This window comes from Babylonia areolata, chromosome 24 (assembly GCF_041734735.1).
Source record: "Babylonia areolata isolate BAREFJ2019XMU chromosome 24, ASM4173473v1, whole genome shotgun sequence".
Lineage (NCBI taxonomy): Eukaryota > Metazoa > Mollusca > Gastropoda > Neogastropoda > Buccinidae > Babylonia > Babylonia areolata.
This window is the reverse complement of record NC_134899.1, coordinates 9139795-9159110: the sequence shown is the minus strand read 5'-3', so window position 1 is coordinate 9159110 and position 19316 is coordinate 9139795. Positions and strand designations below refer to the sequence as shown.

General features: G+C 40.8%; 1 protein-coding gene across 3 annotated transcripts in view; it reads left to right on the top strand.

Moving 5' to 3' along the window:
• The window catches only part of LOC143298708 (nucleoporin p58/p45-like), a 20133-nt gene extending 1515 nt beyond the window's left edge, over window positions 1-18618 (top strand). The window contains exons 2-12 of one of the 3 annotated variants that reach the window (XM_076611607.1): window positions 715-749; window positions 3056-3226; window positions 3999-4205; window positions 5842-5988; window positions 6501-6594; window positions 8814-8988; window positions 9684-9763; window positions 11538-11739; window positions 12627-12828; window positions 15877-15987; window positions 17770-18618. In XM_076611607.1, the coding sequence (XP_076467722.1) occupies window positions 715-749; window positions 3056-3226; window positions 3999-4205; window positions 5842-5988; window positions 6501-6594; window positions 8814-8988; window positions 9684-9763; window positions 11538-11739; window positions 12627-12828; window positions 15877-15987; window positions 17770-17993 (1648 nt within the window). In that variant the 3' untranslated portion in view covers window positions 17994-18618. Of the gene's footprint in view, window positions 1-714; window positions 750-3055; window positions 3227-3995; window positions 4206-5841; window positions 5989-6500; window positions 6595-8813; window positions 8989-9683; window positions 9764-11537; window positions 11740-12626; window positions 12829-15876; window positions 15988-17769 lie in introns of all 3 variants that reach the window. The other 2 variants (XM_076611606.1, XM_076611608.1) reach the window with 2 other exon arrangements.
• Window positions 18619-19316: the final 698 nt, after the last annotated feature.

The window sequence follows — 19316 nt, the reverse complement described above, 5'->3', positions numbered from 1 at the left end:
CAAGTCGCCTTATGTAAGCCCTTAGAGCTGCACAAATGTCTACCGGTACTTCACTCTGCCAATCAGTCATGACTCAAAACATCTGCTAAAGAATCTGCTAGAGTATCTCTGTTTTTCTGAAGTGTTACCGATATTCTTGAAAAATAACAACAAACTGCATGTGGTCTTGAAAGATATTGCTTGCTGGATGGGGCAAATACAAAAAGGGCTTAGTTTGCCTGACATGATCCACTTGCCCTGAGCGGCTGGGCAATCGTTAGTATTGAGCCCTGTGTCCAATGAGTGATGTTGCTTGCCGACTTCTTTTGCTGTCTGGTCTGCCTCATCTTATTTTCCTCTGCATTTTCCCCAGAAGAATGGTTTTGGAGAGCTTGTCATATTTTGTCACATGGCCATTTATTGATGATTTAATCATATTTTCCTCTTTTTTTTTTTTTTTTTTTTTTTTTTTTTACATTTGGTCAGAAGTCTGAGAAAGTCGTGATACTGACCAGAGTGATAAAAAGAATTGATATCTGGCCATTTTCCTGACTTCTTCATTTGTTATGTTGTCATTGTATTGTACAAGGTGCCAAGGACTCTTCTGAAATGCCTCACATTTACTTTTTAGTTTTTACTCACTTTACTACTTGGTTCTTTCTTTGAAATTCTGCTGTGATAGTCCAGGACTTGCAGGTCCTGAGTAAATGCAAACATTTGGATTTTTTCTTCCAGATTTTCATTTGGTGCACAAAAGACGACGGCAGCCCGTAAGTTTGCCAATTAAAGTATTAGTTAAATTCTGATTATAGTATTATGTGTACAATGTCATTTTAATAATGTTCTGTATCCTCTGTATTTTTGTTCCTTTATTCTCATTTAGTTTGATTTTCATTTTGCATTTTTAAGTTATAGTTTAACTGAAGTTTTAACTTTTTAAGTGAGAGTTTAGAGTCAATTGATGTTATCTGTTTTGAAATAAACAAACCTAAAATAGATATATAAATAAAGATTGGTTAGACCTTGATCATTACTGATTTAAACTGTTTTATATTTCAAAATGACTGTTTAGTTTTCATTTCAAATGTATGCATTTAATTTTTTTTTCTTTCATTTGTGACAATACTGAATGTCCCACCAGCCACTGATAACAGTAATCACCCCATACTCCGTGAAGAAATAGAGGCAGCAATAGCATCGCTGAAAAAAGGGAAATCGGCAGGAGTGGACAACATCCCATCAGAACTGGTCCAAGCAGGGGGTGAAGTTATGATAGATGTGCTACTGAAAATCTGCAACAAGATCTGGCAAACAGGGGAATGGCCCACACCGTGGACACAATCACTGATCATCACCCTTCCCAAAAAGGGCAATCTCCAGCAGTGTCAAAACTACTGCACCATCAGCCTGATTAGTCATCCCAGCAAAGTCATGTTGAAAATCCTGCTTAACAGACTGAAACCACAAGCAGAAAACATCATTGCTGAAGAACAGGCAGGTTTCAGACCAGGAAGGAGCACAACTGAACAAATCTTCAACTTGAGGTTGCTATGTGAGAGGTACCATCAACACCAACAAGACCTCTACCATGTCTTCATTGATTTTAAGAAGGCATTTGACAGGGTCTGGCATGCAGCTTTGTGGGCTACCATGAATCTGTACAACATCAACGCCAACCTGATTAGACTGATACAGCACCTCTATGACAAAGCCACCAGCGCCGTCTACCTCAACAATAGCATCGGGGACTGGTTCAGAACCACAGTCGGAGTGAGACAAGGCTGCCTACTCTCCCCAACACTCTTCAACATCTTCTTAGAAAGAATAATGACTGACGCACTGGAAGAGCATGTAGGAACAGTCAGCATAGGCGGCAGAACAATCACAAACCTACGTTTTGCCGACGACATTGATGGACTGGCTGGAAAAGAAGAAGAACTGGCAAGCCTGGTCAAACATCTAGACAAAGCCTCCACATCGTATGGAATGCAAATCAGTGCGGAGAAAACCAAACTGATGACTAACAACACCAACGGCATCAGCATTGACATCAAAGTCAACGACGAAAAGCTTAAAACAGTCCACAGCTTCAAATATCTGGGAGCAATCGTGTCAGATGAAGGATCTAAACCAGAAGTACTCTCGAGAATTGCCCAAACAACAACGGCACTCAACAAGCTGAACACCATCTGGAACAACAAAAACATCGCTCTCAGCTCAAAAATCAGACTGATGCGTTCCCTGGTTATATCAATATTGCTCTACGCCTGCGAGACTTGGACCCTGACTGCAGACATCGAGAGAAGAATCCAAGCTGTCGAGATGAGATGCTTTCGTAGACTACTTGGCATCTCCTACAGAGACCACATCACTAACACGGAAGTGAAGAACAGAATCCAGCAAAGTATTGGACCCTACGAAGACCTTCTGTCCATAGTGAAAAAACGCAAACTTAGATGGTATGGACACATCTCCCGATCATCTGGTCTTGCCAAAACGTTCCTGCAAGGCACCGTACAAGGAGGCAGAAGGAGAGGACGGCAGAAGAAGAGATGGGAAGACAACATCCGGGGGTGGACAGGCTTGACGCTCGGTGACGCCCTGAGGAAATCAGAAAACCGTGAAGAGTGGAGAGGAGTGGTGGCCAGGTCAGCAGCGGTGCCCCAACGGTCTGAACCCAGACTACGGGAGAGGTGAAGGTGAAGGTGAAGGTGTGACAAGAACTCAGAGTGATTCATTCACTTCTTTCAGGGGTATAACTATAAGAGAGGTCCAAGTAAAAAAACCACTTCCCTTTTTCAATGATTGGAAACATTAAAGCAAATATGTATTAGTATAATAGTATAATGTCCATCTGTTTGTGTTGTCTGCTATGCGGGCATTGGATTATCTCTTGTTTTTATGTGTGTGTTTGTCGTGTGTGGGTGGTGCTGTGTGGAAGTGTTTACACCCCTTTATTAATCAGGTTCCTTCATTTATGCAAGTGTATGTGTATGTTCATTCATGTGTGTGTGTGTGTGTGTGCATTCATGCGCATGTGTGTATGTGCATTCATGTTTATGCGATGACATTGCAGCAACATTAGCCATGCCCAGCCTGGCGCCAGCCACCACTGCGACCAGCACCCTCAACTTCAGCCTCAACCCCAAGACCACTGCTGCCTCCACTGGCCTGGGGGGATTCTCTTTACCTGGTGCTGCCACCAAGACAACTACAGCAGGCGGCTTCAGCTTTGGTTTGACAGCACGTATGTTGTGTGGTCATCTTAAGTTGCACTAAGTGCATATAAACTTTTAAGTTTTAAGAACTGTTTTTGTTTGAAAAGAAAAGAAAACACCAATAGTCTCAAGGATGGTATAAAAAGTGATGATGAATAGTGGTGAATATGTAGAGTAATAACATGAACCTGTTTTGCTGTTTATTGGCCACTGAATAACAGACATTGGATTTGGTAAAAGTCTTATAAAATAACAAAGAAGATATTTTTATTTTCAATTTCATATGGAGACAGAGTAGCTGTCAGTCTTTGGTGTCAGCAGATTCCATGGGCTGATACTGTAAAGATATATTAGTGGAAACAGTCTCGTCTTGCAAAGTTGCATGTATGTAGAAATTAGAAAATATAATTCCAAATTTGTCTTATTGGTTGCGTTGAAGTGTGATGTTTTGGATTGAGAATGCTGTTTTTGTGGCAGAGATGACCAAAGACAATTTTCTCTGGTTTTAAAATGGACAATAAAGACATAATGTGAAGGAACCAGTGAACCTTTGATTATAAATAACATTATGAAAATTAATTATAAAAAAAAAAAAAAAAAAAAAAAAAAATCACCGAAAAATACATCAAAATTATTTGAAAAACACCATAATCACATAAAAAATATATGAAATACTGCTTCTCAGTGACTGGTTAATGTTGGTTATCTTATGGAAAAGGAAATAAACAATCCAAACCCACACACCATCATCAACAACAACAACAACAAAAAAGTTTAATGTTGCATGGATTTATTTAGCAGCTGCCACCACCACAGCAACAGGGGGCTTTAGTCTGGGTGGCACAGCAGCTCCCACCACCACCACGGCTCCATCAACAGGTTTCAGCTTTGGACTGACACCCGGTTCCAGTGCTGCCACCACTACGACCGCTACTGGTGCTGCCACTGGTCTGCCCTTTGGGACTGCCACCACGACAGCCGGTGGCGGCTTGGGCGGTTTTAGTTTTGGTGAGAGAATCAGGATTAGAGTGTGTGTGCTTGTGTGTACGTGTGTGTGTGTTTGTACATGTACATGAGCTGTTTTTTTAGTTTTGGTGAGAGAACTTTTCTTTTTATTAAGTGCAGATAATAATCTGATGTGTTTTTGCATGCGTGTGTCACTGTGTGTGATCTGTATGCATGTATGTTTGTTTGAGTGAGTGCGTGTGTGTGTTGTGATTTCTGTCAGCTAGTTCTCTACTCAGGAAAAGAGAGAAATTTGATTGGATTGCTCATGGAAGGGGAAGACTTGAAATGTGTTCTCCCTGCCCTTCTCTTACAGTCACCTTTTCTGTGTGTATGGTTCTCAGAGATCTGTTAATTGTCACCAGTACTAATTAAGTTATAACCTCTACAATATATCAACTTTTGGCATCATTATATCTATACCCCGTCTCGCCAGCTCCGTTCTTCCTCTGATACTCGACTTCTCAGGATACCTCACGTCAGAAGTAAGACCTATGGACACAGATCGTTTTCTTTTCAATCGCCAAAGACGTGGAACAAGCTCCCTGATAACCTCCGTCATTCTGATTCCCTCGCATCTTTTAAATCTCGTCTCAAAACTCACCTTTTCCCTCAGCAATAAGTTCAATTGTGGCAGGTCCACAACTACATGCATGTATATGAATGTGTATTGTGTGTGCGTGTGTTTATGTAAGTTTGTGCCTGCCTATGTGTGCGTATGTGTTAGGGTAGCTGTTAGATACACATGTATGTTAAAATGTATGTATGCAGTGTGTGTGTGTGCGTGCGTGCGTGCGTGTGTGTGTGCGCGTGCGTGCGTGCGTGTGTGTGTGTGTGTGTGTGTGTGTGTGGTCACATTTTGGTGTGTGTATGTAACATAGATATAATGTTTTATGTTATCAAAAGCGTTTTTGTAAAGCACCTAGAGCAGATTTCTGGATAGTGTGCTATATAAGTATCCATTATTATTATTATTATTATCTGTAAAATGCTGCAGGTTTATTTTTTTTTACCATGATTTGCAAATTCATTCAACTGTTTATACGTTGTTTTGTGGTCTGAATCTGTGTACAAAGTTTTCCCAGTGATGATACTATCTGACTCATGGTTTTTGCTTTTAGCAACAGCACTGAGAAGGCCCCTTGTGGTCGGCTCTGCTATAAGCAGCATGATTTTGCATTTGCTTTCTTGCAGGTTTTGCACAGTCACGGAAGTCTGGAAAAGTCTTGGAAAATGAGAGAACTATTTCTAGGGCTGGAAAAGTCTTAGGAAAATGTGCTTTGCCCTTCAGGGTCTGGAAGATTACTGACATTTTAACAAAATCCTCAAAAAGTACCATTTAACAAAACTTAATGCGTTAAAAAAGAAGAAGAAAACAACAACACTGAAACAAATAAAAAATAATGAAAATTGAATATTGGTGCCAGGATATCCGCTGATCGCTTTTGACAGTGGTGAAGCAGACAAATTTTTTTTTTTTTTTTAAATTCAGTTTGACTTTGTGCTTGACATATAATGGATAATTTTCAGCCTGGTCTGGAAAATGTCTGGAACAATACAAGCATTGGATTTGGTTAGGTCACACCTGCAGGGAACCTTGTGAGTACCATGACTGTGTATTTCCTTTCTCGTCTTTCAGGGAACACCACCACCAGTGCTCCGACACTGGGTCTGGGAGGACTTGGGGCTGCCACAAGCACCACTGCGGCCAGTATTTTTGCCAAGACCTCCACGGCACCCACTTTCACTGGGCTTGGGGGTGTGGACCCCAAAACTTCATCAGCAGGTGTGTGAGTGTGTGTGCAGGGATGTTGGTGTGTGCGTGTTTGTGTGTGTGTATGTGTGTGTGTGTGTGTGTGTGCGCGCGTGTATGTGTGTGTGTGTGTGTCTGTGTTTGCATTTGTGCATGCATGATCGGATGTGTATGTGCATGATTAGAACTTCATACAGTTTGGGGTTGTTGTTTTTATTGTTAATAGAAAATTTTAATATTCTAAACACTGTATTTTGATTTTTTTTCTAAGATACGCTTTTTCTAATTTTTTATTCTTAGAAATTATTTGTCTGTATTTTATCAGCTCAGTTTTTATCTTCATCTTAAGGTACCTTTGATTTTAAACCATTTTTAACCATTTTAACTTCGTTTTAAAAGGTCCAGCAGTCACCATTTGTTCATCAATATCAGCTCATTTGTTGCCACAGTATAAGACAGATGAATATATTTATATCTGATGGCTTGACTTCGCAGTGAGGAAGTAGAGTGAGCTCACCTGATTTTCACCTATTGTCTGCATGTAGGTGGGGCTGGAGGCTCTGGCACCAGTGCCGAGGGTAAAGCGGTGAAAGAAGCCTTCATTCCTGACCAGTTGGTGGTGACTGTGGACGAACTGCAGTGAGTGTTGCTTTGTCCTGTGTGTGTTCTGGTGACAAACTGCAGTGAGGTTGTTTTTTCCATGATTTGATTCTTACAACTGCTATGATGTTCTTTGTCTAAATTGTGTAGTTTCCGGTGATGAAACTGCATGGTTTTGCTTTGAAAAAAACCTGTGGTGGTTCTGGTGATAACGCAGTGATTTTGCATTTGCTTCTTGATGGTTTTGACAGTCACTGAAAGTGGAAAGCTTTGGAAATGGGATTTCTGGTGGAAAGCTAGGAAATGTGCTTTGTCCTTCGGGTTCTGGAGTACGACATATGAATCTTGAATTTATCACTTATGTGTTAAAAGAGAGACAAACTGCAATATAATGATTGATTTGGTGCCAGGATATGTGTCCTTTGACAGTGGTGAGTTTTTTTCTTTTGTTTTTGAAATGCAGTGACTTTGTGCTTGACCTATATGTATTTTCCGGTGAATGTTAACTGAAGATTGATTGTTAGTCCACTGCATGGAACTTGTGACGAATGACAGTGTAGTTTCTTTCTGTGTTTTCTGTGAAAACCACACAGTGTTCCACTGGTCTGTGTGGTTGGGTTGACTAGAACTGCGTGCAGTGTTTTTGCCACTCTCAGGTGTTACTGGTGACTGGGGGAGTGTGACTTTCGCATGTGTGATGTTTCGGATGATGGTGTGTGGTTTTGTTGTGCTTATGTGTGTGTGTTGTTGTGCGCACGTGTTGCTTGTCTTGTGTGTTCTGTGTTTGAATGCATTGGTGATGCATTGTCGATGTGTGTTATGGTGATTAACTGCATCGTTGGGTTGTTGTTCTTTATTGTTATGAACATTCGAATGTTCTATACACTGTTTTCTGTTTTGTTTAAATTGTCTCTTGTTTTTTGGTTTGTTGATGAATGATTTGTTGATTTGTCCTCTTGTTGTTATCTGTGATGACCATTGAGTTTACTTTTTCCTTTGTCTTCGTTTGATGTTCCCTGTGTTATCACAGCTCAGTTGAAGTAAAAAATGCTTTTTATATCTGTGTGTTGACTGCAGTGAGTGTTTCTTTGTCCTCTGTGTGTTCGAGTGATGAACTGCAGTGAGTGTTGCTTTGTCCTGTGTGTGTTCTGGTGATGAACTGCAGTGAGTGTTGCTTTGTCCTCTGTGTGTTCTGGTGACGAACTGCAGTGAGTGTTGCTTTGTCCTCTGTGTGTTCTGGTGATGAACTGCAGTGAGTGTTGCTTTGTCCTGTGTGTGTTCTGGTGACGTGTTGATTTGTCCTCTGTGTGTTCTGGTGATGAACTGCAGTGAGTGTTGCTTTGTCCTGTGTGTGTTCTGGTGATGAACTGCAGTGAGTGTTGCTTTGTCCTGTGTGTGTTCTGGTGATGAACTGAAGTGAGTGTTGCTTTGTCCTGTGTGTGTTCTTGTGACGAACTTCAGTGACTGTTGCTTTGTCCTGTGTGTGTTCTGGTGACAAACTGCATTGAGTGTTGCTTTGTGATGTGTATTCTGGTGATTAACTGAGGTGAGTGTTGCTTTGTCCTGTGTGTGTTCTGGTGATGAACTGCAGTGAGTGTTGCTTTGTCCTCTGTGTGTTCTGGTGATGAACTGCAGCAAGTGTTGCTTTGACCTGTGTGTGGTCTGGTGACGTGTTGATTTGTCCTCTGTGTTTTCTGGTGATGAACTGCAGTGAGTGTTGATTTGTCCTCTGTGTGTTCTGGTGATGAACTGCAGTGAGTGTTGCTTTGTCCTGTGTGTGTTCTTGTGACGAACTGCAGTGAGTGTTTCTTTGTCCTGTGTGTGTTCGAGTGATGAACTGCAGTGAGTGTTTCTTTGTCCTATATGTGTTCTGGTGACGAACTGCAGTGAGTGTTGCTTTGTCCTGTGTGTGTTCTGGTGACAGACTGCAGCGTGGCTTTGTCACTGAAGCGTTATATTTACACAAGAATAGATATCACACATGAAAAAAATTTTTTTGTTTGTTCTGTAAATTTTGATACAATTGTTCTGCTACCCATCTGTAATTTTTCATACAATTGTTCTGACATCCACTCAGTACTTTGTAGAAAACTGATAGAATACTGATAGAATTATAAATGAAAACTTCAGTCTGTACCTAAAAAGAGTAACGTGTGTTCTGATTATAAAGAAATTCATCCAGTGTTCTGAATGAATATTGAGTTTTCACTGGTCTGTGAACAGGCAGGCTAAACCGATATATCCAATGCTGATTGCAGGAAGTATGTGAAGGGAGAGAAAGCTGTGCGGGAAGACATTGTCCGCATGTCGTCCAAACCACTGATGCGTGTTCAGGAAGACACTGCCGCCCTCAAGCAGCTTCTGTCAGTCGTGTCCAACGGCCTGCAGCGCAATGCCTGTACCTTGGAGAAACTGAAAGGCGAAATGACACAGGTACTCTGTTGGCTGTGTCGTTTGGCTCTTTGTGTGATACTAGCAGTTGTAACCAGCTTTGGCGGGAATCAAACGAGTGTGTAGAACAGACATTAGGTAGCATGGAGAATGTAGAAGTAGGTTGACTTGTGACTCTGATTCAGAGCTACTGAAGCCACTGTGCATGTGACGATTGGCCAATGAAATTGTTCGTGCAGAGTTTGACCATGCCCTTGAATGTTATGTATTTTGTAACTGGTCAAACTGGTGAGTTTTATGGTGAATCCACGTTGCTACTTGATTAATTAATGCTGCTTACTCTAATTCAGAGAGTGATTATGACTCCGGGCTGTGACCAAAGCCAAAAAGCACATAAGTTGATCTGTATGGCTTTCTTTGGCAGAGTAAGCACACAAAGCTTGACCTCTGTGGATGTCACTTAGTCCTTTGATATTTATATATTAGATTATGGCATTGATCACATTTATGTCATTGTTCATTGTTCTTGCTAAAAGACATTCAAGTTTAAGTACATTGGTTGAAAAATGGTCTTATGGTTCTGGGTTAAAGACTGAATTTTGTATATTGGGGTGCATGAATCAGTATGAATGGCTGTATGATGGTGCAGAGTCCCCTGACTTACAGTTCAGTTATATTCATAATTTGCAATACAAGTTTTGCATGCATGAGTTAGTAACCAAGCGTCAACTTTTCAGGAGCTGAAAAATGCAGAGATGGCACAACGTACTAAAGATATTCCTCCAGGGCTCCAGTATGAGAACACAGCACCCCTAGAGTGAGTGCCACTGTTGAAATTTTACTCATTACCTTCAGGGTGTTTGTGTTTGGGGTGGCTAGTAATTTAGATAATGTGGGTAATGGGTAGTAATGAAGATAATGTGGGGGATGGGTAGTAATGAAGATAATGTGGGGGGTGGGTAGTAATGAAGATAATGTGGGGAATGGGTAGTAATATAGATAATGTGGGGAATGGGTAGTAATAAAGATAATGTGGGGGATGGGTAGTAATGAAGATAATGTGGGGAATGGGTAGTAATTTAGATTATGTGGGGGATGGGTAGTAATGAAGATAATGTGGGGGATGGGTAGTAATGAAGATAATGTGGGGAATGGGTAGTAATGAAGATAATGTGGGGGATGGGTAGTAATGAAGATAATGTGGGGGATGGGTAGTAATGTAGATAATGTGGGGAATGGGTAGTAATGAAGATAATGTGGGTAGTAATGAAGATAATGTGGGGGATGGGTAGTAATGTAGATAATGTGGGGGATGGGTAGTAATGTAGATAATGTGGGGGATGGGTAGTAATGTAGATAATGTGGGGGATGGGTAGTAATGAAGATAATGTGGGGGATGGGTAGTAATGAAGATAATGTGGGTAATGAAGATAATGTGGGGGATGGGTAATGTAGATAATGTGGGGGGTGGGTAGTAATTTAGGTAATGTGCAACAGGTTTCTGTTGCTGACTTTATCAGTTGTTCATTTCTATTTAGGAGGTCTGATTTGATGTACTTTTCCTTTTTGATCTTAAAAAATGCTGGAAAACGAGCATAGGCCAAAAACTGTAAAAGTCCTTTTTTTATTTCTCAAAAGTTGTCAACCATAATTTTGCATTGAAGTCAGCAAAATTCTGATGAAACTGAGTTCTCCAAATATCTTTAGGAAGAGAAGCTTTCACAATGCTGACTGACCCAGAAATTATGATAACATGATTTTATGACATAACATTGTTTGCTTGCCCGCATCATATTGTGACAGTCACTATCAGAATTAGACATGTTGATATTGCTTTTTTTGCAGTCCTTGAAGTTTACCAACAAAGCCCAAGAAAAAAGAAAAAAAAACCCTTTAGGAACCATCCCTTGAAAACAAAAAGTAGTGACTGGCCCACTGGGGTGTTGTCAAGTAATTTGAGAAGAGAGTGGAGCCGTTTGAGGGCCAGTTTGTAAGTTCTGTCAGTTTACTAACAAAGCCCAGGATAAGTTCTGATTTTTTCCCCCCTGAAAAACCTGTGGGAACTAACCCTAGCAAACAAAAGGTAGTCACCTCACATGCTGGACTGTTGCATGTAATTTGAGCAGATGTTGGAGCATTTTGAGGGGCACATTGTTCCTGTCAATTCACTAACAAAGCCCAGGAAAGGTCCTGAATTTTTTTCCCTAGAAAAAAAAAAAAATGTTGAGGAATGAACTGTTGAAAACATAAAGCAGTAACAGCCCACTAGGATGTTGCATTTGCTTTGAGTAGAGGGTGTAGCAGTTTGAGGGGTACATTGTTTCTGTCGGTTTACCATCAAAGCCCAGGAACAGCCATGAAACTTTTTTTTTTTTTCCTGAAAAACCGTGAGGAACTGACCCATGAAAATAAAAAGAAAACATGGAGCTGGGGTGTTGCAGGTACTTTGAGCAGATGGTGGAGCAGTTTTAGGGGTAGATTGTATCTGTCAGTTTCAAAATAAAGCCCAGGAATTGTCATGGAAGTTTTATTTTTTCCCTGGAAAATTTCTGGGAACCAACGGCAGTGACGGGCCTGCTGGTGTGTTACAGGTACTTTGAGCAGATGGTGGAGCAGTTTGAGGGCCAGATGCTGTCATACAGGCAGCAGATTGAGATGCTGGAGAGCCACCTGTCAGCCCTACAGCAGCCTGTACGTCACTCGCCTGATGAGGTCTTCACCCTCATCCGCCGCCAGCATGAGTCCTTCATCGCTCTGGCTGCTCACCTGCAGGAGATCCACGAGGCCATCAAGGTCAGTGCCTCTTTCTGTGATTTCACTCTTACACCGCCAGGTCTCTGTGTGAAAAACACTCCCCAGCGCCAAATATTCTTTCCTTTTTTTTTCGCCCCTTGCAAAGAAGGTTCTGTTCTTTTTCAGTCAACACAACACAATTCAACAGAATTCACATTCAGCACATAATGAATCAGTAACATTTGACATTCAGTGAATTCATCACCACTGAGAATAACATTAGGTAATGACTGTGATTCAGCACCAAATATTTTAGGCTTGACGCTGTCAGTCACACAATTCAGTCAATGTCAGGATAACACAGTGGACTTGTTCGCTTCCAACTCCCTCAAGGAGGGGAGGTTAGTCAGTTTCCTGCTGTGCGAGAAAGTTGGCTACCGCTGTCAAGCTTTGTTACAACATGAAAAACAGTCCCTTTAACAAGACCCCTTGATGTCCTCTAAAGTCGCCTGTGGCAGTGAACTGTTAAGGGGCGAAAGGATTAATGTCTTGTCATTTACGTTAAGTGATGTTGGATGTATGGTGTGTGTACTTGTGTGTGGATATGTGTAAAAAAAAAACAAAACAAAGAAAAATTTATGAACAAATGCTAAGTAAGTAAGACTAGAGGAAGATAGTTTATATAGCTCACTGCAGCAAATTCTTGATTCAGATTATGCTTTAGGGAAAAATTTTTAAACTTGGAGATGTTTTTGGTGGTTGTTGAGATGTCACAGTGAGGTTCTGTAGGGAAAAAATAACAACCCAACAACCTTTGTTAAGCTTAGGAAGTAAATATGTGATTTATTGAGATGCCAGACTGTTGGCTTTGTGTTTTGTTCACCATGGCTGCACATACATTTTCCTCACTTTGTTCAGCACTGTGGATGGTTGGTTTCTGCCTGCAGGTTCAGAAGGAGCAGTTTCTCACCTACCGCCGCATCTTCCACGGAGAGACCAAGAACATTTTCCAGCAGCCCGCCCCAGTGGCTGCACGGCCGGTTCAGCGCCGCCCTGTGGAGATTGCTGGCCCCACCCCTTTCCCCGGCATCACCAACCCTGCTGCTGCCGCCATGGCATCAGTGCTTAACCGCCCTCAGCAACCCCATGGTGAGTGTTTCATGAAGTGCGTTGGGTTGTTGCTTGTTTGTGTGTGTGTGTGTGTGTGTGTGTGTGTGTGTGTGTGTGTGTGTGTGTGTGTGTGTGTGTGTTCATAGTATTGACCTGATGGCCACAACTCTGTGTGTATGTGTGTGTGTGTGTGTGTGTGTGTGGTTGTGTGTTTGTTATCTTGATAGTATTGATCTGATGGCCAAAACACTTTGTGTGGGCTCTGTGCGTGTAGTGTGCGTGCAGTGTGTGTTCCACACGGTACAGACTTGAGGGTGAAAACTAAATGTTTGTCACGTTTCTTGACTGTGGATTGGGTTAACCCCTTGCTTGCTGAACCTTGGTGAACTAATATATACTTACTTACTTCTAAGAGGGTTAAATTTCCTTTTCTGAGCAAGAGTGATGTTCTCAAGAGGAAAAAGTTCAAATAATGTGTGGTGAGTCACATCCAAACCTTAGTCTTACTTCATTGAGGTGATGACACTTCACTGACTGACAAGCATGCTCTTCAGCAGCATTAAAGGGCTTAAGCCCAGTCATTGAGCTTTTGCATGACAGGGATCATAATAGTCCACAAATGATGCAGACATTACATTGCTGAGCTTTATGTCCGCTTTGCCATGTACAGTTCCAGTTCAGTGAGGAAGAAAAAAATAATGTCAGTGCCACTTTTTTTTGTAAATTAGCATAACATGCGCAGTATCTTAAAAAAGAAAGAAAAGATGATTGTTAAGCAAAAGGATTAGAACTAAAAGCAGAACTGGAATAAAGTCATGCAAAAGCAGTTCAGGAAAAAAATCAATCCCTCCAAGATAAGTTCTTTGATGACAAAAATGCTCAGTTTTATATGTATCGCAGTTACTGACATGGGTCCAGCAGGTGGAAGCAGAAGAACAACTGAGCCCCAGAACAAAATAAAATTGGGCAACAAAGAAAGCCTCTGTGAGACAGCATTTGGGGGAACGATGTAGGAAACCTGTGCACAGAAACTTGTGACAAGAAACCAAAGATCCTGGCCAGAAAACTTGTCATTTCTGAAGTCGGGGAAATGTGAACAGAACGTTCACCTGGAACATGTGTTTTAAAGCAGTATTTAGTGCTAATGATGTGAGGTTTAAGTATTTGTTTAGTGGCTTGAGTGGGCTAGGTTGAAAGCAGATCCATTATTTCTTCTGTTTTCACGATTTTCCTCTCCCACGGTAACTTATTTAGGAATAGGATCGTTTAGAAGTAGGCTCATTTATAAGTTGTTCATTTTAAAATAAGCTCATCTAATAGTGGCTCATTTATAAGTAGGCTTATTTATTTTATGAATTGATCATTTATAAGTGGCTCATTCATTAGTTGGCTCACTTATTTAGTAGTTTAGGTTCAAGTTTGGTCATGTTTTAGTGACCCATTTATTACAAGTGGGCTCATTTGCAAGTGGCTCATTTTTAAGTGGCTTTTAATTCTATGACCATTCGACTTTTAATACTAAGATAACCACATCCTCTTTTCATGGTGTGCATTTGGGGTGTGTTTGTGTTTCCGGAATACTGTGAAGGTTGACATGGGTTGCAAGATCTTTAACATATATTTTGAATTTCTGCATGAAAATATCCATGAAGGGGATTATGACACTGGTATGACTGCACAGTTGTTGACCTGGGAGATCAGAAAAAACATCTCCATCTCCACCCTTACACCAACAGATGCCTGGACCTTCAGATTAATGCAGTATTTGAAATCCTCTGATCTGTTTTTCATTCTCACTTTCATGGTTTCTGTTTGTTCAGAACTAATACATGGCACCTTACTAACACAGGGTTCATACAGGTGTTTTTTTTAAGTTAAAAAAAAAAGCCTTTTTTCTGAACTCTTTTTTATTTTTTCATGATCCAGTGTTTGTAAAAGTTTAAAATGTTTGCTGTCCTTGCTGACAGCCCACCCCCTAAGAACATTGTTTCTGTCAGTGATATTGATACAGCACAACAGCTGTCAGTGATATTAATACAGCACAACAGCTGTCAGTGATATTGATACAGCACAACAGCTGTCAGTGATATTGATACAGCTACAGCAGCTGTCAGTGATAGTAATACAGCACAACAGCTGTCAGTGATAGTAATACAGCACAACAGCTGTCAGTGATATTGATACAGCTACAGCAGCTGTCAGTGATATTGATACAGCACAACAGCTGTCAGTGATATTGATACAGCTACAGCAGCTGTCAGTGATATTGATACAGCACAACAGCTGTCAGTGATATTGATACAGCACAACAGCTGTCAGTGATATTGATACAGCACAACAGCTGTCAGTAATATTGATACAGCTACAGCAGCTGTCAGTGATATTGATACAGCACAACAGCTGTCAGTGATATTGATACAGCACAACAGCTGTCAGTGATATTGATACAGCACAACAGCTGTCAGTGATATTAATACAGCACAACAGCTGTCAGTGATATTGATACAGCACAACAGCTGTCAGTGATATTAAATTTAATACAGCACAACAGCGAATTGTTCAACCTGATTATTGATTTAAACTAAATAATGGTCAAAAGAAAAAAAAACAAAAAAAACACGGACCTCAAAACAACCCGAATCTTGAAAAGATCTTTTCAACCGAAATCTCAGTTCTCATCAGCATAGCAGATGGCAATTCATTCAAGGGGTGCAACTCAGCTATCAAAACACTGTGCCTTTCACCTGGATTACTGAAGCAATAGTGTTTAATTTTTTACCTCATAGGGTTTGATGTTGTGACTAACCCCTTGACTGCTGAACCGTGGTGACGTGAAGTCAGTTTGAAAGCCAGTCGCTCCTTTTTGTGAACTTAACAGTGGTGTATTTGATGTTGCTGAATAAAAGTAATTTAATCCAAAGAAGAAGAAATCCAAACACAGAGTGGTGACTTATGTCCTGACCCGTAAGCTCTGTCTTACCTTGGTGAAGCGACTGATGAGCATGTCGTCAGCAGCAGTCAAAGGGTTAAAGGCCTGTATGAACGCTTGTTACGGACAGGTACTAACTAGTTGGTGTGTGCCTGCAGGCCCACCTGTAGCAGGGTTGATGGGCCCCACGGGGATGGGCACAGCATGGTTCAGTGGTGGTGGTGGTGGTGGACCCACAGCACAGGGCACCTCGGGTGGATGGACAGGAGGTACTCCTTTGCTGGATACTCCTCTTTTCTCTGTACTCACTTAGCTGCCAGTCGGGTGGGGGTGGGGGTCATTGTTTTCATGGACTTGACAGTGCTTTCTCCATGGTTGAAACAGATTTTTTTCGGGTGTGAGACGGTTTTAGTGAAATGAGGTTTACAAAATATATGTTGTGAACACATGTACTAATATGACTTGTTTGTACACAAAAAGGTACAACATAGGGGGTTCCTGTTTTAGCTCAGTGTTTGTCGATATGATACGTGGTAAAATGAATTATTGGTTGTGAACAGAAAAACGTAAATGCAAAGAGATGTAATTCTCGGTATGCCAGTCAGTGTCTTGTATGCAAGCTGCATTGTGGTCTGTGTACAGGCTCCACCCTGTTTTGATAGTTGGGCTTGTCCCTAGCTAAATTCTTTTTGCAACGAAGGCACAAACGCCACTTTTTCCAAGAGTCATAGACACCTCTTGTGGCTTTTCAGTCCTCTTTCATTATTTTGGTCACAGCCTTCCTTCATGTTTTTTGTGTGGATATATATTTTGAGGTAAGAACTCCAAACCATGTTGGCTTGTGTACCAGTGAGTCATGGTAAGTCTATTTATCAGATCTAATGTTTAAGAAGGAAAAAAAGAATTCCCAATTTTCATGACTGCCATGGCAAGTTTTTTTTTTAGACCTGAAGGTGTTACCGGGAATGGGGGAAGAGAAAATGATGGTTTAATTCTTTACCATACATGTATAGAAAAGCAACCAGAAGACACTTAAGTTGATAACTGTGTTGTTTAATTGCTGTTTGACTTTGGAAACAGATGAAACGAACCAACATTAATTGGTTATGGGACATATTGAGAGATGCAATTTCCACAGGTCTGTATTTGTCCAAGAAGTGGGTGTTTTGTTTAAATGATTCAAAATTTTTCATCTACCACTGAATTCTGACTTAGATTGTGTTACCTTTCATGTATGCAATGGGTGATATTTGCATGCATTTGCACTGGCAGGTTTGTATTAAAGTTGTCAAGGGATATTGGAAAATGTCTCCATCCTTGACTAACCAAGCACTAAGATTCGGATTCAGACCTAGATTTCTGATTCACTCACCACTTAGGCTGTCATCTTTATTAATGGTTGAGAACAAAGATATTAACATCAGTAACTGCACAGTTTCTCAGAGCAAAACTGGCAAACAAGAGGAAGCAAAGAAACTCCCAACTCCAACAGCAATACTTAGCCAAACATTTTATGATTAAAGAATCACCAGTTCCATCCACAATTCAAAGCATTGGTATTCCAGTTATCTGTGGTTTGTTACTGGAATTTTTCTATGTTCTGGAACTGACAGTAGATTAAAGGTTTTGGGAAGTAGTGGACATCCTCTCCCCTACAACTTTTCTTCTTTTTTTTTGGTCTTTTTTTCCAGCAAACTAGAATCTGTTTAAAAGGAAAAAAAAGAAGGAAAGATTCTGTATAAAATTTTATAGCCATGATAAACAGCATTGTAAACTGATTTTGTTTGTGAAGGCTTGATATTAACTGGGATTTCATGAATATAGAGAAACATACATTGTTAAAATTGGTCAACCGAAGGCATGTTCTTGTGTGTGTGTGTGTATGTGTGCGTGTGTGCATGCATGCATGTATGTGTGCGTGATTAAGTGTTCAAGTGGTTGTTGAGAACCTATTTATTGAGGAACTAATCTTTAGTGTGTGTGAATAGTGAGCAGACAATACTGATTCTAAAAAAAAACCATGTGCCAGTGTTTTGAGTTCCAAATTGCAGGGTCCTTGCTGGGCCAGCCAGGTGCCCCAGGTGCTGGATTCTGCTCCACTTCCTTTTTTGGCACCGGCCCCACCACCTCTGCCAGCAGCAGTTCCTTGGCCAGCACGCTGGGCTCACTGAACAACACGGCCAACGCCTCCCTCAACATGAACATGTCGGCCGCCACCAAGCAGCCCTTCACGCTTCAGAAGCCGCCGTTGGGGGCCAAGCGTGGGAAGAGATAGCAACGAGAGAGCATTTAGAGCTTCATTCTGAGAGGGTGTTGTGCTGGTTTAGGAGTGTTGCAGGATTCTCTTTTTTAATTCTTTTTTCTGAATTTTTTTTTCCTTTAAATTTGTGCAGGGAGACTTTTCAGTCAGTGGAAGAAGGTTCAGAAGAGGCAGCGACTTCTATGCTTGTTGTATGCAGTTGAGTTTAACAGCCTGTTGGATTGTGTCCCTTAGATCATGTTGTTCAGGGCGTGGGTCTTGGATTTTTTAAGTGATCCGAGTGAGGTTTTTGAAGGGGTTGTACTGCACTGAGTGATTCCTTTTTTGAAGATTAGTAACAAGTTGTTCTTCCGCTGTTCTCAAAATCTTGATGATACTGTGCGAGGATTATGTTGCTCATAGACGTCATTCCTAATTTCAGTGCAGTCATTCTGACATTGGTTATTGACGATGGTTCAGAAGAGGCAGTGACTTTAAGCTTGTTGTATGAAATATGTTTTTATTTAGATTTAGTAAGTTTTATGAACATTTTTTTTCCCTGAGCATTCAGTTCGGCTTTCAGAACTGTGGACAAGTATTTTATGGGGAAATTGGGTTGGTGGTCTGGGAAGTAGTGATGGTAGAAAAAACAAAACAAAAACATTTAAGGAATTGCAGAGAAGCAGTTTTCCTTCACTGGAAACACAGTTTCATTTCAGGTCTACATCAGAATCATCAAGAAAGATTTGAAGATTGCCTCAAGGATTGTATGTAGGTCTGTAAACAGCAAGATCAACTTATTAGATAGGTGTGTATGTATAATGTAAAGCAGTGATAAGCATATGTTAACTGTAAGCCAAGGCTTGAGCAGCAAGATGTATGAGTGGAATATGCGAGGAGAAATGTGAGTGGGAGCAGGGGGTACATTTCTGTGCTTCAGGTTCTGGATCCCAGACATAGCGGTAAACAGGGAGAAGGAGAGTGCAAGGCTTGTGATGGACTTCTTTACAAATTAATGAAGCTCTAAATCTGGTCTCTTTTCAGCGTTGGATGGCAATGATGCCGGGACTGTTGGTGATTAATCACTGTATGTGTTCAATCCTGGATGAAATGATTTCTTGGTTGTTTTGTTCACAATGGATTTTGCTATGGAAACAACCGAAGAAGAAGAAAAAAAAGTCATGTGTTGGAATCATGTTTTTTTTGGGTTTTTTTTTTGCCTGTGAAGTTATGTCTGTTTTGTTCCTTAAATTTTGTTCATAATGCTTTTTGTTTCATTTTTTGTTGTTTTGTGTGTAAGATATTCTTTGATTTGTTTTAGTAAAATTGTGTTGTGTCAGGATTTTATTCTTTCATTTT